Source organism: Benincasa hispida, chromosome 5 (assembly GCF_027475165.1).
Source record: "Benincasa hispida cultivar pf3 chromosome 5, pf3_genome.v1.1, whole genome shotgun sequence".
In the NCBI taxonomy this organism is placed as follows: Eukaryota; Viridiplantae; Streptophyta; class Magnoliopsida; order Cucurbitales; family Cucurbitaceae; genus Benincasa; species Benincasa hispida.
Genome location: NC_143482.1, coordinates 70090628 through 70116332, shown reverse-complemented (window position 1 = coordinate 70116332; position 25705 = coordinate 70090628). Strand labels below are relative to the sequence as shown.

Genomic DNA, 25705 nt, shown 5'->3' with positions numbered 1-25705 from the left:
CTATGTATTTTTGCATTTTAAGTTTGGTTCTGTCTATAACCCATGTTAGGCTGAGTATCTCATTGTTCTAGGGCTAGATAATTCTTTGAATTGTTTCTAAACACTTTTGTGATCTTAAGTTGAAGGTTTCTCATGCTTTGCTTAATTAACTAGTTTCTTTGCTTAATTAACTAGTTTCAAGAGATTAGTGATTAGTAATTAGGTGCAAGAAAAGATTGAGACTTCAAGTGGATCTTACTCCAACTCTTCTTATTAGTCATACTTTTAATGTTGCTGACATCTTTGTGTATCACGCTCCTGATAACTTTTCTTGGGCTTCATGAACTTGGGGATGAGTTATTTTTGGGGTGGGGCCATTTGTCTATATTTTGGTACAACTGTTTTTCTTTGAGAAGAGTGGTTGGACAGTCAGTACCTTATGGTCAATTTGTGACCAGTGGTTGTTAGGAGTTATGATGGCTGTTACGTTGCTAGGGTTGTTATGGCTATTAAATGCCTAAACACTTCGACCTTTAGCTGTCTTTTGGCTGATCATTAATTAATAAGACAATTTAAAAAATATAACAGAAAATAACAGATTCTTCTGAAGGATTTGCATCATTTTGAACATTTTAATATAATTTTCATGACTGGCACAGCTAATTACTACTTTGACCTTCACAACTTTGTGTTATTGTTTTCTACTTGATGTCACTCGATATATTAAAAGATCACCAACAAGTAAAATTTTAAATAATAAAAACTGCTTGAGGAAACAAAAGTAAAGAAAATGCAAGGCAGCCTTCTGGGTGATGCAAAAATTTGGAGTTATCATCATACGTACATGCTTGGTAATATCCACATGCAAGACCTCAACTTTTCGTTGAACCTCAGCCTACCAAAATAAAAAAAAGAGCGCATATAAATAAGAGAAATAATCTACAACTGGTAAGAGAGAAATAAAGAGCATCTCCACACTAAATTTGGGGAAAATGTTGGCGCTCCATAATTGCAACCAGAAGAAGATAGAGAGGGAGAACACTTCTTATTAACAGTAAACATCACTGCTCTCATATCATCCACATGTTGAAGACCTTGACAAGAATTTAAGTTGCAAAAATCATTGGTAATAAGTTCAAAACCATAGCAAAAACTTTAAAATACTTGAAAAAATCAATAAGGAGAGTATGTCCCCCACCATTTGAGAGAAGTGCATTTGTTTTATACTAAAGATAATCAGTTGCTCATATCCTTCTCCAATGGTAATAACCATTAGCGTTGGGACTTCCCTCAAATTGTCTGATCAAGAAATTGATCAATACTCAACTGGATCACCAAGTACCCTATAGCATGGAGGAAATTCTTTTGAATCCTCCCCTTTGTGATAAGGTCAGAATCAACTGACATTCTTGTTTTGTTGTTTTGTGGAGCATTTGTGATGTAGGAAACTTCTTACAAAGTTGCTGTTGACTCCCATCAATGCTTTAACGAGTTTCAAGTAGGTGATCTCATCATGATTCATCTCAAAAAATCTTGCCTACCTGCGTGCCAATTTTCTAAGTTGGCAAACCATCGAATTGGTACCTTTCCTATTTTACAGAATCTCGGCAATAATGCCTATTGAGTTGATTTGCCTCCAAACATGCGGATCAACTCCTCTTACAACATGATATTGATAGCAATCAAGTAGAACTCTATTATTCAATTCAAGCAAATGCCCTAGGGCAACAGACTCTTCTACCTCCCACTTTCAAGAGAAGAACTCAACATTAACATGAAAAACAGAATACCCCCTCCCTTCCCTCTCTCAGGTTACATATTCTCTTCTCTCTTCTGAACTAACTGTGGTCCCCATCTCTCCCCTATTGGATGTCTCTCCCTTCCCACTAACTGATGTTTTTCCCTTTCTAACCCTACGCTCATATTGAAAATAATCAGTGGCCTAACAGATATCTCTCTCTACCATGCTCCATATGCTTTTACTTTGGCTTCATAACTCATGGACGAGTTTTATTTTTGAGGGGGCCCTAACGTAGGACATCATTAGTTTTTAGAGAACTTTCTCTTCTCTTGTTAAATCTTAGCTTCTTGTATTTTCTTGTTGTAAACTTCTTGTTTCCAGGTGGTTCTTTAAGTCTAACCACGTCCAGTTGGTCGTCCAGCTGTTTAGGACTTCCTCTTGTATTTTTATTTTTTTTTTTAAAAGAAAACAAGTCTCTTTATTCATTAAGAAAATATAGTGAGACTAATGCTCAAATTACAAAGAAGTCATAAGGATCAGTAGGTGCACCCGGGCATCTCAACTAGGTTGACACCCCATTAGCACCCATCATCACATCTGAACACTAGAAAATCCTCTAAATTAAAGCAATACAAAGGGATACAAATCTAAAAACGAGAAAGAAAAAACCGGCTGGAAAATTAAGGGAAAAGGAACAATCACAGCAAAGAGAACTAACAAATTCCAAGAAATGTGAACTTCAGAAAGCTGGAGAAAGGAATGAACGCCAATTTAGATTGATTTTCTGACTAGAGTATGCTCAAATTACAAAGAAGTCATAAGGATCAGTAGGTGCACACGGGCATCTCAACTAGGTTGACACCCCCTTAGCACCCATCATCACATCTGAACACTAGAAAATCCTCTAAATTAAAGCAATACAAAGGGATACAAATCTAAAAACGAGAAAGAAAAAACCGGCTGGAAAATTAAGGGAAAAGGAACAATCACAGCAAAGAGAACTAACAAATTCCAAGAAATGTGAACTTCAGAAAGCTGGAGAAAGGAATGAATGCCAAAGGAATGAATGCCAATTTAGATTGATTTTCTGACTAGAGTATGCTGCGAAGGAGCTTGAGAGGGAGCACCAAAGAGAGGCCTTCAACTTTGCTGCTTCATATCTTAAGAACCATGGGATTTCCTTATCTTGGAAGACTCTTTGATTCTGCTCAAACCACAATTCAGCTAACACAGCCTTTACAGCATTGACCCACAGAATTTGATGAGTTTTCTTGAGAACAGGCCCTATCAACAGCTGCCAAACATTTAGACTAAAGTCTGCTCCGAAGGTCCAGCTCAAGTTAAAAGACATTGAAGAGCGAAAACCAGCAGCTTTGTGTATAAAGGCAGTCGAAAAAAGGTGCTGGAAGTCTTCCCCATTCTTTTTACACAAAGCACATATATTGGGGGAGATGTAGTGGGAGACCAGCTTCTTTTGCAGCATGCTCGAGCAGTTTAGGGCTCCAAAAACCATTATCTAAAGGACTATATTTATTCTCCTCGGACTTTTTGATTTCCAAAGAGCTTCATTTAGGAGGGGATCAATTTTAGGGGCTTTGCGAAGATAATTGGTTAAGGATTTAACCGAGAAAACTCCATTGGATTCCAAAGACCAAACCTTTGAGTCAGGGCGATCTTGCACCTTTAGGTTAGAAATGAGGCTTAACAAATCTTGAAATTCAATAATCTCTTCATCTTTTAAATGCCTTCTAAAAGAGATGCTCCAAGAGTTAGTGTTGTGATCCCAATGCTCCTTCACAGAACCGTTTGGTTGAGTGGATAATCTGAATAATCTGGAGAATCTGGACAATAAGGGGGATTGCCAAGCCAAGCATCTAACCAGAAAGCAATTTTAAGTCCATTGCCTAAAACAAAAACCAACAGGCTTTCCACTTTCAACCAAGCCCTTGAAATGCTGACTCATGGGCTTCTAAGACTGCTCACTGCCTTACCAGTTGTGTGACTCCCAGAACTGTTACTGCCATGTATACTTTTGACCACTCTGCACCAAAGGGAAGAGCTTTCATGCTGGAATCTCCAGCCCCATTTTGCTAAAAGAGCCAGATTTTTCTCTTTCAAGCCTCCCAAACCAAGGCCACCTTCATGAGATTTAGTCACATGCTCCCATTTGGCTAAATGATTTAGTTTACCCCCCTTTGTGGCCTTCCCAAAAGAAGTTCCTCAATATTTTTTCTAAGATGGATAACACTTTTTTTGGTATCAAGAAGGAAGACATATAGTAAGTGGGAGGTTTGAAAGAACTAACTTACAAAGAGTTGCTCTTCCTCCTCTTGAAATGTTGTGTCTTCTCCATTTGTTAAGAGCGCCTTGAAGTTTATCAATAACTGGCTGCCAGAAAACTGTCTTTTTCGGATAACCACCCAATGGAAGACCGAGATAGAGTAGGGGAAGCTGCTCTGCTTTACAATTGAACTTGGCTGCCCACTTATTCAGCACGTCAAGGTCTATATTTATACCACAAAGAGATGATTTCTCCCAATTAATTTTCTGACCAGAACACCATTCAAAAAGGTCAAGTGTGTTCCGAAGAGAATCTAACATGGCATCATCATATTTGCAAAAGATAAGGGTGTCATCGGCAAATTGCAAAATTGAGACATGGACTTTGTCCTTCCCTACCAAAAAGCCTTCGAAGCATTCTTTCTCATGTAACCGGTTGATTAAGGCATTTAACACTTCTCCCACAAGGATGAAAAGGAAAGGAGAAAAGGGATCTCCTTGCCTGATTCCTCTAGTTGCCACTATCCTTCCACGAGGCCTTCCATTGATAAAGATGGAGAACTTTGTATTGGTGATGCAGCTCAAAATCCAAGAGATCCATTTTGAGCTGAAATTCTTACCAAGTAGGACCTTTTCAAGGAAGGACCAGTCCACTCTATCGAAGGCTTTCTCCAAATTAAGCTTTAGAATCCAACCTTTCTTCCCTTTCGATCTATAATCCTCAACTGCTTCATTTGCAATTAGGATGGGGTCTAGGATCTGTCTTCCCTCAATAAAGACACTTTGAGTAGGGGCTACTATGCTTGACATGATTCTTTTTAGCCTCTCAGCTAAAACTTTTGCAACTATTTTGTACAAGAGGGTTGTGAGACTGATTGGTCTGAAATCTTTGACCTTCACTGCATCGGACTTTTTTGGAATTAGGCAAATAAAGTTCTCTTTAATACACGAATTGAGTTTACCATTGCTGTAGAAATCATCAAACATTTTTATAAGGTTGTTTTTCAGATGAGACCAAAATTGGATGAAGAATTCTGGTGTGAAGCCATCCGGTCCTGGTGCCTTGTTTCTTCCCAACCCTTTCACTGCCAGCTTGATTTCTAAAGTAGAAAAACTTACTAAAGCTGCTCATTTTGGCTTCTTGAGACACTAGACCAGTCAAGGTTAAGGGGAATGGCCCGAGGACCATCACTTTTTGAGTACAATGAGGAGTAAAAGCCCAAAATGATGTCTTCAATGTCCCGGGTGGATCTGGTTGGAAGATCTTGGTCATTGAGCAATTCTGCAATCAATTTTTTTTCTTTTTCTAGCAGAAAGGAATCTGTGGAAGAAAGAGGTATTCTCGTCCCCTTCTTTTAACCATTTTAACTTGCATTTTTGAATGAGACTTCTTTCTTATGCCAGCAGATCTGCTTTCAAGGAATAGGATGCATCATCAACCCTGATCTGTGAAAAAACATCCACTGTCAGTGAGTCTTTTCTTTGAAGTTCATTTAGTAAACTTTCCTCTTTCAGCTTCATCTCTTTCACATATTCATGAAACCATTTCTTAAGAGCTGATTTAGTTTTTCTCAAATTTGTGGAGAGAGTAAAGCCTGCCCACTAATGATTTTCCCCCTTCTTTAGAGATTTTTCAATCAATTTACAGCACTCCTTATTGCTCAACCAGCTATTACAAAAGTGAAACGGTGAAGACCCCCACTCAAATGCTCCTACTAAGGTAAGAGGAAAGTGATCGACATGGCTCTAGCTTGTCTTGCAACCCTTGAATTATCAAAAACATCTTCAGAGATTTGGAAACAACATCTCCTTCCTTAGACCATGTGAATTGGCCATTTGAGAGTGGAATTTCCAGCAGATTGTTTAACCTGATGAACTTGTTGAAATTATTCATATCCCTCGTTGCCTTTCCTACTGGGTATCTCTCATGTCTTCTTCGAATGCTGTTGAAATCCCCACCAATACACCAGGGATCATCTAATTTCTCAGCCAGAGAGGATAATTCAGCCCACAATCTTCTCCTTTCTTGATAATCACAAGGGCCATAGACATTTGTAATCCAGCAAATCTTTTTGTTTATTGTTTGACACTTGATTGAAAGAGAGAATTCATCTTTCGAGATGCTGGAAACTAGAATTTTGCTGTCATCCCACACTGTGAGTAATCCTCCCGATTTTCCTTTAGCTTCAACAAAGGCACATCCTACCTCTTTTGAGCTCCAAAGGCTTTTGATAAAGGAGCCCTCAATTCTGTCTTTTTTTGTTTCTTGAATAAGGACAATATCCGGATTGACTTTTTTCAGAAATCTTTTCAGAAGTAGTCTTTTTGAAGAATCCCCTAAGCCTCTTGTGTCCCAAGTAACAATCTTCATTTTGGACCACCGAGGATTCTTTAATTCTTACCCCTTTGATCAGGCCAAGACGAAGTCACACTCTTTTATGATGGAGTGTAAGGACTGGGGGACATCTGACAATTTTAGAGGGGGGATGGGGAAATTGTTTTCACTAACCTATGTGGGATCGTCCGGAGGAAGGAAAAGCTGACTCAAGGAGAAATCAAGGCCCACTTGGCAATCTTCGAGGTCTTTGTTGTCCTCAACATCTATAAGGTCCAGCTCCTCACTGCTCACACTAGCCAACAAATCATCTTCTAAGTCTTGTGAGATTGGAGAAGGAGAAATAAACTTGTTACAGCTGTGATCTTGACCTTCTGGAGAGGATTTCCCACTTCGGATGCAGTGTAGGGAAGGTAGGAGCATAGAACTCTCCCTACCTAGGCCCGAGGTTTGAGGATTTGCTTGGAGGTTAGCACAACTTACTTCAAGAATATCCGGATTGGAGATGGCTGACCAAGGATTTTGAAAGGACGTGTGTTTTCTGATAACATGTCTAGGAAAAGGCCGAAGCCCATACGACTTCCTTTTTGCTGTAGTGAAAGACTTGAATGACTTATTCCTTTTCAACTTTTGGAGCCGTTTGTGGGAGATAGGATTAGAAACCGAGGCCTCCAGCTTCTTCGTGAGAGTATCTTGGGCACCAAACTTCTCATTATTGATTGGAGACGAATCGACTTCCTGAAAAGAGAAAGCCGGACAGGCATTTCTGATTTTTTGCAAACCAATTTTGGCGCCCTTTTTAGGAGAAGTTGAAGAGTCACAACCCTCAGGCTTCTTTTCAATATTAAAAGCTTTTTTCTCTAAAGGAAGATCTGAAGAGGGTAACTTGGGAAGATCAACCGGCAGAGGTCTGAGGCAGGGTCGGGGGGCGGCTCAGAAGACGAACGACCCATTGACTTTTTGGCCTTGAACATATTCTCTCTCTTCCTGTTCTCTTTTTTATCAACAAAAACTCCCGGGCTTCTGGAGAATTTAATATTGTAGTTGGAGGGAAGGAGGAAATTGAAATTTGAATTTAATGGATCACATAAAATGCCTTCATCGCATTTAACTTCATTCAGGCGAATTAAATCAATGGGATTTGTAAAGTCAGACTCAAATAATTCACCACTGACCTTGCTTGGAGGTTTGGATGACGAAATATCACCGAAATTCAAATAGATGGAGCCCCTTCTTTCATTTGAAACTTCTATTGTTGCTGGGACAAAACCGCAAAGATTCTCCTTTACTTTAATTTTGGCCTATGAGACATTGATCAAATTAAGTGTATCCATTCTATGCTTTCTAACCCACCAAAGTATTTCCCGATCGCCTCAAAGGTTTGCTTGCACCAGTAGTCAAGGGGTAAGTTCTTAATAGAAATCCAACCACCATATCCTCTGGCATACGTTGGTCTGTCGTGGCTGGAATTGTTCAATCTTTCAAACTTCAGGTGGAAGGAGACGAACTTCTGCCACTTGCCTAAGTTTTTAATCAGCTCATCCAAGGAGGCTTGTTCCATTGTCACCAGAGCATTTTTTGCAAATAAAGGATTGATAATAACATTAGATTGGAAGTGGTCTTTGAGTGTTTTACTAATATCAAGCCAATTGTCGAACTCAAAGAGGCGTGAGACAATCCATAGGTTGGAAAAGTCAAGTTGGAGCACATCAGAATGCTTGATAACCCATTGGTGATGCCTACTCTGTTTTCTGACCAACGAAACAGGGGAAACAGGGGAACTCGGGTTCCTTGAGGATCTCTGTGGCTGATGAGAGGTGCTCAAGGGTGACTTGCCAGCTCTTGAAAGGGGGAGGTTAGTCTCAGAAGGAAACGTATAGGGCAAGGAATCTTTGAGACAGTCGCTAACCATATCATTGAACTCTTGCCAGTCGGAAGTGTCATCACCAAAAGGGATGTGGATGTTTTTCCTTCCACCCGTTGAGGGCCAGACCGTACATTCCACGAACCATCCTCTGCTATCTCGGAATTTTGATAGGCGGATGACACACTGGTCAACTCTTTCCTTAAGAAGGAAAAATTCAAATGATGGACCGTACAACAATCTCTTCATGCTACCATCTAACCATTGCGCCATTAGTGATGAGAAAAGAACTTTTTGCCTTTTTTTCATGTCTTCTATGAAAAAACCGTTGCTCACCTTCCACGTACAAAAGAAATGAACACCAATTTTGCAACTCTTCATCTCCATGAGATCTAAGGCTGACTGTTAAACAAATGGCACCGGCGTGGTTGGAGAAGATACGGCTGGGGAGGAAGGTCAGAATCAGAGAGGAAGGAGGATGGGAGGGGGGAGGGGGGAGAGCATTTATGGGCCCTATTGGATTCAAGTTCTTGATTCTTTTTTTTAAAGGACTTCCTCTTGTATTTGTTCAGGCTTTTATCTTTTAGTTAAGTTTTAGACTTTAGAAAGGAACCTTAATCACGACCCCCAGAGTAGAGATTCCATTAAGTTTTAGACTTTAGTTAAGTTAGTTAGTAACTAACTTTCTGTTTTAAGTTTTGCCAGCCTATTTTTTAAATGGTTGTTCCCTCTCATTAATAGGATTCAGAAGTGTTATAATTCTATAGTTAGGGTTTTCCATTCTTGTAAATATTTTGTGATATTTTCCTTTTATATATTTTGAACACTTGTATATATTCATATTTTTTTGTGAATGAATAAAGCATTCTGATTCTTTCTCAAACCTAAGAGTTTTACATGGTATCAGAGCTCTCTAAATAAACTTAGGGTTTTTGTGAACTGAGAATTTAGAACCCATTTGTGATACGTTTAGGGTTTTGTGGAGAGGTCAGTTTACACTTTTGCTCACAATCACCGTCTTCGGTTTGTTCGCCATCGTCAACCGCCGCCGCCGCCAGGAAAAAAAAAAAAAAAAGAGGTTTTTTTTTCAACACTGCCCAGTCCAACGAGAAGCCCAGCCGCCGATCTACAAAATCCCAAAGTCCGGTTGCCATCTGACCAGTGCGTGAGGCTCATGCGCCGATTGTTCCAGTTTGCTGTCCGTCCACACGCCAACGCGTGTAGGCGCGTGCGCTGCTGTTTTTCGTCCGTCTTCTGTGGGTTTCCTTAGTGTTGTTGGCTTTTCTTGGTGGTATGTTTGTTTGGGATATATAGATATTCTCACTACTTGTAAAGACATCTCTTCGGTAAATTAGGGTTTGACTCTGTCCGGTGTCTTTGTTTTTGAGGTAATGGCTGATAAGAAACCAGTAGTCATGTCTGAGATTGTTCCTATGGTGTGAAAAGTAACTGAACACAAGTTGAATGGATCCAACTACTATTCATGGAGATCAAATGTCTACTACTTTATTAGGAGCATGGAGATGGATGATCACATCACAGAAGAGTCACCAATTGATGCTAATAAGAAGATTTGGTGGCAGAACGATTCAAGGATGCTTTTACAAATCAAGAATTCTATTGACCGTGAAATTGTTGAACTAGTAAATCACTGCGAATCAGTCAAGGAACTATTGGAATATTTGGATTTCCTTTATTCAGGAAAAGAGAATATTAATAGAGTGTTTGATGTTTGTAAGACTCTATATCAACCTGATTAAAGAGAAAAATCTCTTACAAGCTACTTTATGAAGGTTAAAAATAATGTGCGCTAAAAGAAATCAAAGAGTGTTCGATGGGATTGAAACTCCTTGGTTTACTCGCTTTGGTGCTCCCTTTCTAATTGCTTTGAAGCCTACTCCTTGCAAGACATAAGTTTAAATTGGCAGTCTTTCTGTCAATTGGAAGATTAATCAAAGCAACAGAAATAGAGACAGCAGCTTCGCTTTCTTTAGTACTCTTATTTGTCTCAGCTTCTTGATGTAATTTAGATTTCTATAGCCTAGTTCTATATTTTGTTCAGTTGCAACATTTAGCTTGTATTGCTTCATTAGACTACTCTTATATTAGCCATTGTTGGCATTCTCTATTTGTTGGATATGATGAAGGTGCTATGGGGGTGTCAAGCTAGTTGAGATGCCCGGGTGCACCTGCTGATCCTTTAGTTTCCTGATTGATTTCCTTGTATTTGCCTTTATTATCAAAGTACTCATCTTTTGTACTAATTTTATTGATTAATAAAGGTTGTTTCCTTTTCAAAAAAAAAAAACATGCGCGCAATTCAATGCCTTGATGCCAATCAGCATGGATCCAAAAGTTCTCATGGCTCAACGTGAAAAGTTGTTTATCATGAGTTTTTTAGTAGGTCTTGCACCTAAATATGAGATGGCCAAAGATCAAGTGTTGTCAAGCTCAAATATCTCATCCTTGGAAGAAGCTTACACTCGAATACTTCATACTGAAAAGACACAAGCAGTTACATCATCTGATTCTAGCAGTGCTTTGATTGGGCGCACAAATGATTATAGAGGTAATAAGGGGGTTGAATCAAATAGCTTCAAAGGTCATCCAAATAACCAAAGATCAAATCCAGGAGGTGTTGTTTGCTATTATTGTCATAAACCTGGCCATATGAAGCGTGAATGCAGAAAATTGTTGAATAAGGGTCAGAGGATGCTATCACCCTAAGCACATGTCGCCTCTACTCCTGATAATCTTGACAAGTCAATCACGATTTCTGCAAAGGAGTTTGCTAAATTTCAGCAGTATCAAGAGTCATTGAGGGCATCATCTTCTACTCCCATTACGGCCATCGCAGAGACAGGTAACATTTCTAAATGCCTTCTTTTCTCCACGTCAAAATGGGTCATTGACTCTGGCGCTATAGACCATATGACAGGTAACCCCAGTTTATTCTCTAACCTTTATACATCTACCTCTTCACCTAATGTCACTATAGCTGATGGAACCTCCACTCCTGTTTTAGGATCAGGAACCGTCCATCTTACTAAATCAATTTCTTTGTCATCAGTTTTAAATTTACCACATTTCTCGTTTAATTTGATTTCGGTCAGTAAACTCACTCATGATCTTCATTGTCGTGTCTCCTTTTTTCCTGGTTATTGCTTATTTCAGGATCTTATGACGAAACAGACTATTGGTAAAGAGCGTGAATTTGGAGGTCTTTACATCTTTGAACCACAAACACCTACGGCCATCACATGCTCAAGTGTGTCGTCTCCCTTTGAAGAGCATTGTCGTTTGGGTCATCCGTCTATCTCTGTGTTGAAGAGTCTTCGTCCACAACTTCAACATTTGTCTTCTTTAGATTGTGAGTCATGTCAATTTGCAAAATTTCATCGTTTGAGTTTGTATCCTCGAGTCAATAAACGAGCTAGGGCCCCTTTTGAATTAGTCCATTCTGATGTTTAGGGTCCTTGTCCAGTTGAGTCCAAAGGAGGGTTTAGGTATTTTGTTACATTTGTCGATGACTATTCTCGTGTTATGTGGTTATATTTAATGAAAAGTCGTTCTGAGTTACTTTCTCATTTTCGTAACTTCCATGCTGAAATTCAAACTCAGTTTAGTGGTGCTCTTAAAATCCTACGAAGTGATAATGCTAAGGAATATTTCTCTCATACACTCAAGTTTTATTTAAATGCCCATAGCATTCTTCATCAATCTTCTTGTGTCGATACTCCATCTCAAAATGGGGTTGCATAACAAAAGAATCATCATCTCCTTGAGACAACCAGAGTTTTGATGTTTCAGATGCATGTTCCAAAATCTTTTTGGGCTGATGCTGTTTCCACAGCTTGTTTCTTAATAAATCACATGTCTTCTTCCATTCTTAAGGGTGAGATACCTTTTCGTACTTTATGCCCCAAGCAAAATTTGTTTCCCATTCCACCCAAAATATTTGGTTGTACTTGCTTTGTTCGGGATGTTCGGCCTCAACATACCAAGCTGGATCCAAAGTCCTTAAAATGTATTTTCCTTGGTTATTCCCGTGTCCAAAAGGGGTATCGGTGTTATTGTCCGAGTCTAAATGAATATTTCGTCTCTCCTGATATCACGTTTTTTGAACATACCCCATTTTTTTCATCACCATCATTCTCTCCGAATAAGAGTCAGGGGGAGAATAAGGAATTAGAGGATGATTTCCTTGTCTACACAGTTATTTCTCCCCCCGATCCTCTTCCTGATTCATCTCTACCTGTGGCTACCTCTACTCTTCCACCCATCGTTAAGGTCTATACTCGACGACAACCTCCTTCAATTCCATGCCCTGTACCAGAGTCTTCTTCATCAGTGGATCCAGAAACGAGTGATGATCTCCCTATTGCTCTTCGTAAAGGTAAATGTACATGTGCTCATCTGATTTCCTCTTTTGTTTCATATAACCATTTGTCGCCTTCAACATGTTCATTCATTGCATCCTTAGAGTCTGTATCTATCCCTAAAACTGTTCATGAAGCTTTGTCTCATCCTGGTTGGTGTGCCGCAATGGTAGAGGAGATGACTGCCTTAGATGATAATTGTACTTGGGATTTAGTTTCTCTCCCTGCAGGAAAGAAGGCTATCGGTTGCAAATAGGTGTTTGCAGTTAAAGTCAATCCTGATGGTTCTGTTGCTCGGTTAAAAGCGCGCCTTGTAGCGAAAGGCTACGCACAAACTTATGACGTTGACTATGCTGATACTTTTTCTCCTGTAGCAAAAATGGCATCTGTGCGGTTGTTTATTTCATTAGCTTTAATCAATCATTGGCCTTTACATCAGCTTGATATTAAAAATGCATTTCTTCATGGTGATCTTCAACAAGAGGTATATATGGAGCAACCACCAGGGTTTGTTGCTCAGGGGGAGAATGGAACAGTGTGTCGCCTTCATAAATCCTTGTATGGATTAAAGCAGAACCCACGAGCTTGGTTTGGTAAATTTAGTCAGGTGATTGAAAGCTTTGGAATGCGGAAGAGCAGGTCAGATCATTCAGTCTTTTTTAAGAAATCTGAGGGTGGTGTCATCTTATTAGTTGTATATGTGGATGATATTGTGGTTACTGGTGATGATGCTTTAGGTATCCAGTCTCTAAAGACCTTTCTTCATAGTCAATTCCATACAAAAGATTTGGGCATGTTGAAATACTTCTTAGAAATTGAGGTACTAAGAAGCAAGAAAGGAATTCTATTATCACAGAGAAAATATGTACTTGACTTGTTGACTGAAACAGGAAAGCTAGGGGCTAAGCCATGTAGTACCTCAATGATGCCCAACTTACAGCTCACAAAAGATGGAGAATTGCTAAAAGATCCTAAAAGATATAGGAGATTAGTCGGAAAACTTAATCACATTACAGTGACTCGACCCGACATAGCCTATTCAGTAAGTATTGTGAATCAGTACATGTCATGCCTTACAGTTGATCATTGGGTTGCATTGGAACAAATTCTTTGTTATTTGAAGGCTGCTCCCAAGCGTGGTTTATTATATAAGAATTATGGTCATACTAATATTGAATGTTTCTCAGACGCCGATTGGGCAAGATCTAAAGAAGACAGAAGATCAACCTCAGGGTATTGTGTTTTTGTTGGTGGTAATTTGATTTCTTGGAAGAGTAAGAAGCAAAATGTGGTGTCACATTCAAGTGCAGAATCAGAATATAGAGCAATGGCACAATCTGTGTGAATTGATTTGGATATATGAACTTCTTGTTGAGTTGGGATTTGAAATCACCACACCGACAAAGTTGTGGTATGATAATCAAGCAGCACTTCATATTGCGTCTAATCCAGTATTTCATGAAAGAACTAAACATATTGAAGTTGATTGCCATTTTGTACGTGAGAAAATTCAACAAGGGTTGGTATCTACAGGATATGAGAAGACTGGAGAACAATTAGGAGATATTATCTTCACGAAAGCATTGGATGGAAGACGTATAGATTATCTATGTAACAAGTTGGGCATGATTAATATATATGCTCCAACTTGAGGGGCAGTGTTATAATTCTATAGTTAGGGTTTTCCATTCTTGTAAATATTTTGTGATATTTTCCTTTTCTATGCTTTGTACACTTGTATATATTCATATCTTTGGTGAATGAATAGAGCATTCTAATTCTTTCTCAAACCTAAGAGTTTTACAAGAAGCATTATTCAACGCATACTCTCTCAAGTCTACATCAATTTGCTTTGAGAGGAATTGTAGAAATTTTCAAGAATGGACCATTTTGAAATCATCAAGATTAAGACTTCTGGCTGGTGTTCTTTTTCAAAAAAACTCGGGGGACTCTTTCCAAGATATTGGTGACAACTGGAAAGCTTTCTTGTATCTCTATGGGTTTATGTTTCTTTTTTCTGTGGTTTTCTGCAGCTTTGTTTTCTTGTTAGCTCCTGTTGGTTTGTTTCTCGTCTTTCTCCTCAGATTTCTTTTGTTCAGAGACTACACTTTGTAGGCTTGACTGGTTTTATCTCTATGTGTCTTATATCTATTAATGATACTATTGTTTCCTTCTCCAGAAAACATAAAAAGGTGGGAGAACTTCAATTATTATATTGAAATCAGCAGTAAAGAACTAACTTTTCAATTAAGATGCAAGAGGACCATCTGAGCGACAAAAGAAAAACTTACAATAGTTAATCTCTTGATCAAGCCGTTTTTTATTCTCAGATCCAGATCTTTGCATTCCTCCTGCAACATAGCAATGGCAATAAAACTTCCAGTAACAATCATAATAAGATAACTTCATCCAACAAATACAAGTATCAATTAGATGCCTATACAAAATATTCAATTCAAAATAAAGGGTAAATTTTGGCTTGGAGGAGAAAAAAGGCTCTAACAATAAATAAGTCGAAAAACTTTTTCTTAGTTACAATGTGAACGGCGAAGATTTAATAAAACGGTTGATAGATAGATGATGATATTCTCCCTTGTTCAATGAAGAAAATCTAGAATTAACACCGAGTGGCAACAACTTTTTCTTGAAAGAAACAATAATTTATTGATAATCAGGCAGGCACAAAAGATGTATAAAAACCCCTACAAAGAGTAGACAAGAATAGATACAGCTTTATAAAAGAGCGTTCGTGAGAGAGAGAGAGAGAGAGAGCAGATGGGTGAAATGCCTCCCATGATTTTCCTTTCGGATAGTTTTTCCTCTTATCCAATTGCTCCTTTTTTTTTTTTCTTTTGCCCATGATACTGCCTCCATGAATTGTACTAAAGGCTAGTCTTCCACCTTTCTTGGATACCTTGCCTTAGTCCAGAGGTAAAATGAGTTACTTGGAGTTGTCCTGCTCCAGCAAGGTTGAGCTGCTCACCTAGGCAGTTGAATTCTTCAGTATGATATCCCACTTTTCTTTACCCTTGTTTGCAGTGATGGTATTGATTGAAAAGGATATGTTCATAGTTATTTGATAAGTTTTCTTGTAAGAGCATCAACATTCTTAGTTGAGTCTTGATAGTTCTCTTCCTGCAAGCTCGCATTTGGAGTTGGCCCCACCAAGCAGCTGCTCCCCCTTTTGACTTTTAATGGCTCTTTCTCAGTTAAATCACTGGTTAATCACCTTTCTTTGGCCCCTCCAATTTCAGCCAGTCTTCAAAAGGGTCTTTGGAAGACCAACAGCCCTAAGCGAGTTAATGTAACAGTATGGATAATGCTTTTTGAAGCCTAAATTGTTCCTCAGTGCTGCAACGGAAGTTGCCCTGCTACTATATCTCCCCCAATTGGTGTGTCCTTTGTAAATCAGCTGAAGAAGACCTGCAGCACCTATTCTTTGACTGCTGTTTTGCCTTTAATTGCTGGAAAGATTTCCTTAATTGTTTCAACACCTCTTGGGTCTTTGATAATTCTTTTAGAAGCAATGTGCAACAACTACTTTCTGGTCCATCTCTAAAGAAATACTCTAATTTACTATGGATTAATGGGGTGAAAGCAGTGCTGGTTGAAATCTGGTTTGAAAGAAACCAAAGAGTGTTCAATGGGAAGGAAACTCCTTGGTTTGCTCGTTTTGAGGCGGCAAAACTCAACGCTTCTCTTTGGTGCTCCCTTTCTAAATGTTTTGAAGCCTATTCCTTGCAAGACATAAGCTTAAATTGGCAGGCGTTCTTACAATTGGAAGCTTCGTTGAAGATCAGCTTATTTTTCCTTTGTATTCTCATCTGTTTTAATTTCCTTGATGTATTTTAGCTCTTTAACTTTTGTTTGTGAAGCTTTTCCTTGTCTTTTCTCATTAGTATTATCTTTTTGCTAGCCTTTAAAGGCTTTTCATTTTTGTTGGATGTGATGAGGGTGCTATGGGGGTGTCAACCTAGTTGAGATGCCCGGGTGCGCCTACTGATCCTTTGGTTTCTTGCTTGGTTCTTTGTATTCGCCTTTATTTTTAAGTACACATCTCTTGAACTAAATCTTATTGATTAATAAAGGCCGTTTCCTTTTCAAAAAAAACTTTACATTCTTTTCTTTAGGAGTAGAGAGAGACGCTTGCTTTCGAAATGAAAAAGAGAAATGAAGAATCAGATTAATGACATTTTTTTTATAAGAAACTTCTCGTTGATTAATGAAAAGGGGAAACCCCAAAAGCCAATAGGCGATTACAAGAAGCATTTCCAATTGGAGACTAAATAAGATAAACTGAAAAGATTAAAAGGATGCTTATCCTTGCATCAATACAAAGTTGTAGATAAAACTAGATCCATAAATCTATCGAAAGAGGAGCAAGAATCCTTAAAAATACGACTGTTGCGCTCACACCAAAGGGTCCAAAAGAAAGTACGCGTAAAAGCCAACCACAACAAATATTTGGTACCACCAAAAGGATGAACCACCATAAAGGACGCCAAGATATCAAAAATATGGTCAGAGCAAGTCAAGGACCAACCAAAAGCCTCCAAGTAAATGTGCCAAAACTGGCCAGCAAAAGAGCAGTGCACAAAGAGATGAGCCGGAGATTTTTTTTTTTTTTAAAGGGAAACGGCCTTTATTAATCATTAAGAGATAGTACAGGAGATGTGTACTTGAAAATAAAGGCAAATATAAAAACCAAAACCGAAACCAAAGGATCAGCAGGTGCATCCGGGCATCTCAACTAGATTGACACCCCCATAGCGCCCTCATCATATCCAACAATACTGAGGGAACCTTATAAAATTAGCAATAAGGTTAACAACAATGAAACGAGAACAATCAGAGGCTTCACAAGCTGAAGCTACAAAAATCTGAGAACATAGCAAAGACAACAAATACAACAAAAGAGATGAGTAGGAGATTCCTCATGACATCGACACATAATACACCAAGAGGGCCAAAGAGACATATAAGGCATCCTGCACTATAACCGATCAGCAGTATTGACCGCACCAAGACTAAGCTCCCAGCTTAATGATATTAATGTCTCAAATCAGAATGCTTTCAAAATTCCCGGTTCTAATGGGAATTTATTTCCTCCAGACCCTTCCTCATCAAATGTTGTTATTGGTCCTATAGAAGTTCAACAATGTAAGGAGGTTTCTCGTCAGGTTTCCCAGTCACATTTTGGAGTCTTGCCTACTCATTTGGAAGTAGAAGAGTAAAACTAATTCAGCAAGATCTGGAAGCGAAAGAGTCAACACAATCTAATCAGCAGGATTTTTCTTTCCAAAGTTGCTGAAAATAATTTAGAGAGATGTAGTAGGTATATTCCAGCTTTTCCTTTGCATTATATTCGGAGAAAAATTCTTCATCCTAAGATTACAGAGGCTAATCCTCATTCGTTAGAGGAGAATTGAGTTTATGTTCAAGTTCCTCCATTATACTCAAAAAAGTCTCTCACAGTTTACCAAGGAGCCTCCAATCTTCATCGGTTTTCAGACAACCGTCAATTTCTCTCCCAGGTTCAAAGACTCAATTTATTGGAGTTTTTTAGGATCCATTTTCAGAGAAGCAATTTGGGGAAGCATTTGATAACTTGTTTCAAAGGGAGGAGGAAGGGCAGTGTACTCCAAGTTCAAAGGGTGAGGGGATTTCCTTTATCTCCCTCCCAGATTCCATCAGAACTTTCTTCAATTGTTGAGGCCTGTGGCATTCAGTTGCGCAAATTCCTCCCCATCCATCTCAGATTGTAGGTTGAAGGGTTGCTCAACTCAACAAATTATGAAAATAATTTCATGTGTACCCAAGACTTGGGGACAATTCCAAGCGAGCTGCTTTATAAAGTTACTTCAAAATCAGAATCCTGATTCGGTTAGGAACAAAAAGAGAGGATTTCGACCTTCTTCTTGTTCAATTGTTATGAAATCCAAGGGAGATTGGCTGGACTTTTGTGGAATCCTTTGGAAAAGTGGGTGGTCTTCTGTTAATGTGGAATGAAGGCAAGGTATCAGTGTTAGAGTTCCTCAAAGGTGGTTGTTCTTTATCACCCTAAGTTCATGACTAAAAATTGGACTACTGCAAGAACATATGATGGGTCGGTTTTGTTATAAGTGCCAATTTAAGTGTGTTCAAAGATAATCTTAAGTATTAGACTACTGGTTAGGACGAAAAGTGAGAAAAGGTAAAAAAGATTCTTCTTTCTAAGCTTGAAACTTTTGATGCAAAAACTAAAACCAAGGAGATTTCTAATATTCAGTTTGATATAAAATCTGCATTCAAACGTGAAATAATGGATTTGTAACTATTGGATGATAGAAATTTGATCCAGAAATGCAATCTTAGTTGTTTAATTCATCATTGGACACAAGTTTCTGCAGCTCAAAATTCAGCATTTCCGACAGGCAATAAGATCTCTTTATAATCCTAAATGTTTAATCATGAAGAAAGAAGCTTCAGTTTTTGTTAAGGACTTTTGGCCAATCTGCCTTGCTACATCGTCATACAGAATTGTAGCAGAAGTCTTAGCTGAGAGATTGAAGAAGGTTATGTCATGTATTTTTCCGCGTTCTCAAAGTGCATTTATCGGTGAAAGTCGGCTTTATCCCAGTTCTTATAGCTGATGAAGCGGCTGCAGAGTATGGAGCCAAGAGAAAGAACAAATTTGGATTCTTGAACTCATCCCAGTTTGTATTGTTTATTGCTTTGGCTGTTTCTTTAATTTGTTTTCATTGTACTTTGAGCATTAGCCTCTTTTTATTTATTCAATGAAAGCTTCCTTTCCTTTTCCCAAAAAAAAAAAAAAAAAAACCCTCAAGATTCCAAGAAAAGATCTTCAAGATAACGTACTAAAGAATTTCCAAGATGTTCAAGATCTGGAAAGAATGATAAGAACAAATAAGAAAGCTAAAGAAAGGTCTAAAGATTCCAAGAAAAGTCAAAAATCCCAAAAACCCCTTACATTGCTATCATTTAAGTTATATCATTTTTTAGTCAGCAAGACGACTTTTTGCAGTCTTCTTCTTCTATGAAGAAGGACATCTTATCGTTTTGTTTACATTATATAATCCATAAATACTCTATATTACACTGAAGGAAAAAAAAAAAAAGTATATTTTGTTTTTATTGAAACAATTGTGTTCATTGAGGAAAAAATTAAAGAATATGACGGCATACAACAAAACAAGCTCCCAAAAATCCACAAGAGGAAGGGGGTCCAATTAGAACAATGTTGCCCAGAGAAAAAAAAATGTATAGATCAATAATAATAACAGGGGAGAAATTACCTCAGAAAAATTTTCATCTGAAAGCATGCAAATGCTGACGTCTTTCATCACATTAGAAACATGAAGAAGGAATCCTGTACCCAAATCACCAGATATAGAAATTTTCTTCACCCCTAGAGGATATCAAAAAATAAGATCATTGAATTGATTTTCTGAGATGACATATGGTTGGACGGTAAGCATATAACAATTTGGAGAGATGGACAAAACAAAAGGCATGGAGGAGGAACCTTGAAAGAACAAAAAGAAGAAAATTAAGCAATACACCTTCAAAGATGGCTTCAAGAGCCAAGAGGCTCATTGTCGTTTCATTAATTGGACTTCTCCAATGGTAGATTACTATACCAAGCAAGATTTAAACTTGAAAATTGACTCTGGGACATTACGACAACTATGGAAACTGTGTCTGTGTGTGTGTGGGGGGGGAGGGGGGGTGGTGTTGGTTGTTACCGAGTACGAGAGAAATATCAGAATAATATTCCCCATCTGTAATCGTACTGATACAAGCTCATATATAGAGCTACCGTTCGAATAACAGATGCATAACATCTCTGATCCCTCTGGTTCTCACTAAGACAACTAAGAGAAGACTAATTGCAACTAATCTGTTGAATTAATGAGCTGTCTTCAAAGGATCTATAATCAAATTTACCAACTTGAAGTAAACCATCTGCCAGGACACCTCATTTCAAATTTTCGAGTTCTCTTTACTTTCTTCTGTTTTTTTTTCTACCATAACAACTGACCAAGCGAACTTTTAGAAGCATCCATGGTAGGACCTATTTAACTTTACTAACATTCTTTCAATTTTTTTCATGACCACAATTTGCAGTTATCTCCAAAGGATGTAAATAAAACGAAGACAATTCAGATTACATCAAAGTTAAGATCTGTAAAGAAAAATTATTCCAGGTAGCGTTTTCCCTGTTCATGAATAAAAAAGATAGTTTAGTTACCTATAACTTGCACGAGTTGATGAGTATTTTTCTGAAGATAGTCATGGGGATCAGATTTAATCCTGACAAAGCTACCAATCAACTTGCTCTCAAAGGTTTGATGATCTTTAACCAGTTCCTCTACTAAACTCTTTCTCAAGTAGACAAGATTAATATTTCCAGGAACCACGGCAGCAAAAGAGCAGTTTGGGTTCACACGCACTTTCGTCTTCTGACTGAGCTTCCTTCCTGGGATTATACCATTCTCCCGTTTGAGGGTATTTAAAAAATTTTCCGTCTCGTCAGAGCTGTAAGAAAAGTCATCATCTGATTCATCTTGATTCTCGGCAAAGTGTGGTTCTAGCATGTCATGGATTTTAATACGGCCAATTGTTTTCCTTCCGAAGATGGAATGAAGCCTATCATCGCAAAGGATTCGTTTCTTTCTAGAGGGATGAAGAAGATTGTTAATATTGACATATTCATTAATAATGGAGGTAACGTCGTGTCGAGAAATCTTCTCTTTGATATCCTTACCAATTGATTCAAGAAATTCAATAAGTGGTCTTGATCCCCAACCAACGAATTCATATCTCTTGGATCTAATTTTCCTTTTCATTCTTACAGGAGTACATACCTGCTGTCTACTACTTTCGATCCACTCAAACGAATCCATTCTGCATCCTAGATAGTTGATAGCTTCGTCGTTCTAGAAAGAAACTGATCCCCGGCCAAGGACAGCGAAGCTTCCAAGCTTCACCATAGAAACAAGGATGGAATCAACCACCGGTTCTGTCGAAGGTACCAAATAGGGAAATGGTCATAAATAAAATAACCTGTTTCCATATTTCACAAGTCACGACACAACTTACACTAGCTCGTTTAGTGTCCAGTTTTTCTTGATTTTCTTCCGTCATTCAAATAAAAGTTTTTAACTTTTTTCCATCGAATTTGAGAGATCTATCCTGAGTCTTCTTTTTCCTTTTTTCTCTTCTTCTCAATTTTCTTTCATTTGTATCGGTTATTTTCTATTTTTTCTTTCCGATCGTTGGAATGTTGCATATTTATCTTAGTTGGCCATCAAAACGTTAGATACAATATAGCGAAGAGCAAGAATGCGAGAGATCGAGAAAGAGAAGAAATCAAGCGAAGAAAGAGGTCGAGAGAGCAAGTACAAGAGTGTGAGATAGGGATTGATGTTCAAAAAACCTAATGACCGAAAAAATTGATCAACCCATTTCAATCCATGCGGTTTGGGTTGAGTTATCAATTCATTTGAGCTCAATAACTCAAACCAATGTGAACTAATCTGAACTTATTATTTACATTATGTACGTATTCTTTTACTTAGGATTCAGTTATATGTAAATATATTTATTTTTGTTTTATTTAATTTCATTACTTTTTAGACAATTTATTCTCTAACAACACATAAAAAAAGTTTCTTAGTAGTTTGGAAAGAAATTTTACATTATATAAATTGAAATTGAGTTATTCAATAATTAAATCAATATATAAGAAATTTGTATTATATAAGAAATTGAGTTGTTAATCTTAATTCAATGTATAAAAATAATTAAAACAAATTTCTATGCATCAACATTTTACTTATTTTTATAACAAAAATTTAAATAAATGACTCGAGTAACTCGAACCAACTCAACCCAGTATTTTATGGTTGGGTTGGATTGAGTTTCATTTTTTAATAAGGATTATTTCAATTGAAGAAATTTACAACTCTAACAATTAATTCTAACCCAGCCCAGCTCAACCCACGAATACCCTAGTGTAAGAGAGCGAGAGTGCAAGAAAGGGAGGAAATCAAGAGAAAAGATGTTGAGAGAGAGACAGCTAAGAGTAAGAGTGGAGGCCTATCTGCATGAGATTTTGTTTTGGTAATTTCATCCCAATTGCAATATGACATCAACATGGGCTAAAAAAAACCTCAAACTCATAAGGTAGGTCAATTCTTATTTTCTCTCCCCCAATATTGGGTCATCCGTCCATCAATTTTTTAGTAGAATCTCAATGACCGGTATAGTATGTAATTTAATCTTTCCAAATCTCAAATTCTTAAATCTTACACCCAATTTCAAAGAAAATTTGATCTCGAACAATCTCTGGTTTCTTCAAATTTGATCTTGAGCAATCGTTGGTTTCTTCTTGAAAAAAAAGTTAAATATTGAAAGAGATTAATCTCTAGTCAATCTATCGAGAAAGATTATAAAGATGATTCGAATGTGTAATGATAAGAGGTTAAACTTTTATCCAAACCTTGCAAACGATCTTGACTCGAGAAAGACTTGAGAAATATTATTATAATAATTTGCCAAAAAGGAAGGTTGATTGCTAAAGATGAAAAGCTTTTGAGTTATTTCTAACCATCCAATATAAAAACTATGGAAGATGACCCAACACGAAAAAAATTATTGAAAAAAGTATATCTATTTTCATTGAACCTTCACGTATCCCTCTTTGAAATTAACCAATAATAAATTTAACTCAAATTATTTGATCTAGTGCTTAAAATTTGCACGTTTTGGGTTCAGGACTTACGATTTGTTGGAGTTTTAAATTAAAAGGAATCTCAAACATATTTTTCTTATAAGATTAAAAAATAATAAAAAAAAAACTTTTTTTTTAAACCACCCCCCCCCCCCCCCCCCCCCCCCCCCCCCCCCCCCGAGATAGTAAACATCGAAGTTACCAATATGACCAACATGATTATTTTCATAAACTATTAAAAAAGTACCAAGTTGACTATTTTCATAAATAACTAAAATAACGGGCACAAAAAATTTCTAAATGTTGTAAATTTGAGGAGCACCACGAAAATACGGATATCAATATAATATAATTAATAAATAAATATTAAAATAAATTAAACATAATATATAAATAAACAAAATAAAATAAATTAGCAAAATATAAAATAAGAAATTTTATCTAAATTCTCTATTATCTCCGATTTTCATGGAATTTGTCCAATGTGTGTGTCTTCCAAAGTCACCAAATGTCATTATTTACAGGCAATTTGACAAGTATAAGGTAGATTACATGAACACTAAAAATGAGTATTTACAAGACACATGGATAACACTTTTGGAAAATCGAGGCTTGACATATGGTCAATGGACACTAAGTGTAACACCCCACACATTTTTTTAGTAATAATGTAATTTCAGCAACTTGATTATTTGGAATTTCAGTAATTTTCATTAGTTGGAGGGTCTTTTTTGGAATTTTGGACTTCAAGTATAAGTGCGGGAATTTAAGTGTTAGCGTGAAAATTATTCAATTTTGTAATTCAATTTGAAAATTACAGTTGATATAAAACAAATAATTGTAACGACCCGACCCCCTAGGACTTAGGTAAGGTCGTTACTAAAATAAATGCATGCACAAAATTTAAAAACGACGCTCAGTTATTTGAAATAAATGTTAATTAAATAAGAGAAGTTCAAAAGACATTTTTAAATGCAATTGTTAAAACAGTTAATAGGGTACCCAAAATTCTTAAAGGCTAATCAAAGGCATATAAAAGAAATAATTCTTAGTAATAAATTTTAAACAGTAAAACCAAATAACAGATTTCAAAATGCGGAAGCGAAAAGGTCTAGTCCCAGTGACACGATCACGAATTCCGTTGCGCCATCACTGGTACATCTTTACCTTTTCTTGAAACATCAACATAAGAAAGAATGAGTATGAAATACTCAGTAAGTAACTCCACCACTAAGGTCAAGCTAGGCATCTATGTCCTCTAGATACCCGCATATGGCGCATAAATACATGAAACAGACAAGAGACTGAGTCCTATCCTATTGTAGTTAAGTATGCCCACAAAACTGGTGAATCCCGGAGGAAACACAAAACTGATGAATCCTGGAGGAAACACAAAACTGGTGAATCCCGAAGGAAACACAAACTGGTGAATCCTGAAGGAAACACAAAACTGGTGAATCCCGAAGGAATCACATACACATAATCCTCAACAACATAATATACAACATTCATGTAAACCTTACATCATAATTCTACAACATAAAAGTATGCCTCAACACCAGCAGATCAGACGTCGACATATGAAAACACATACCATCACATACTAACGATCAAGTGCTTAGGTGTGTATTTAAACAATTCAGAACTCGTGCCAGAACATACTTTGATTCAGGTCATACTATCAATCAACATGTTAACAATTTACCATAACATACACTCACCATGCTAGCATACAACTAAAGTCTGGCCCGTGGACAGTTCCAGTGGTAAGATTACTTACCTCAAATAAAGTCCAAAAGTTAAGTCAAGCGAACAAAATCCTTTCTAGTTTTCCACAACTTTTGAATGAGATCCTAGAACATGGAAAAAAATCGATCTTAACCTTTAAGCCCAATTTTTAAACATTAAATCATTCCCAAATTACCAGCACAACTTACCCAAAAGTGGTTTGACCAAGATCACCTCAAAGTTCTAACACCAAAATTTTGTTGGAATCAAACTCAAGTCATTTGCATCTAAATTCAAAACTTCTCCAAAACTTGAATCTAAAGCCCAAAGTGTAGTTTGTTCCAAATTGTCTTCAGTCTCTCAAATAAATGCCTTAATCTAAGCAATTCAATAATAATGGTTAGAACCTCAAACAAATTCCAGCAACAACATTTTAATTCAATCCTTCTAAGGCTTAATATACTTACCAAAATGTTGCTTGGTCCAAAATTAGTTTCAAACTTAAATCCATTTGCGAATCCAACTTAATCTTGCGCAATGCCTGACAACACACTTCGACCTTAAAATTCCTTCAATGCTTGAATCTATGGTCCAAACATAATGGGTGTTAACAATTTCAGCCAAAACCAACTAAGTAACCAAAATCTTCAAGAAAATTCTAAAA

At 37.3% G+C, this 25705-nt stretch overlaps 1 protein-coding gene across 2 annotated transcripts in view; it reads right to left on the bottom strand.

Annotated features, from left to right (window-relative positions):
• The window catches only part of LOC120077474 (uncharacterized protein At5g08430-like), a 52048-nt gene extending 30057 nt beyond the window's left edge, over nt 1–21991 (bottom strand). The window contains exons 1-4 of one of the 2 annotated variants that reach the window (XM_090314216.1): nt 20830–21991; nt 19874–19986; nt 14870–14929; nt 824–874 (exon numbers count right to left, since the gene is read on the bottom strand). In XM_090314216.1, coding sequence (XP_090170342.1) covers nt 824–874; nt 14870–14929; nt 19874–19986; nt 20830–21484 — 879 coding nt within the window. In that variant the 5' untranslated portion in view covers nt 21485–21991. The remainder of the gene's footprint in view (nt 1–823; nt 875–14869; nt 14930–19873; nt 19987–20829) is intronic. The other variant, XM_090314217.1, reaches the window with a different exon arrangement.
• Between the last annotated feature and the right edge of the window lie 3714 nt (nt 21992–25705).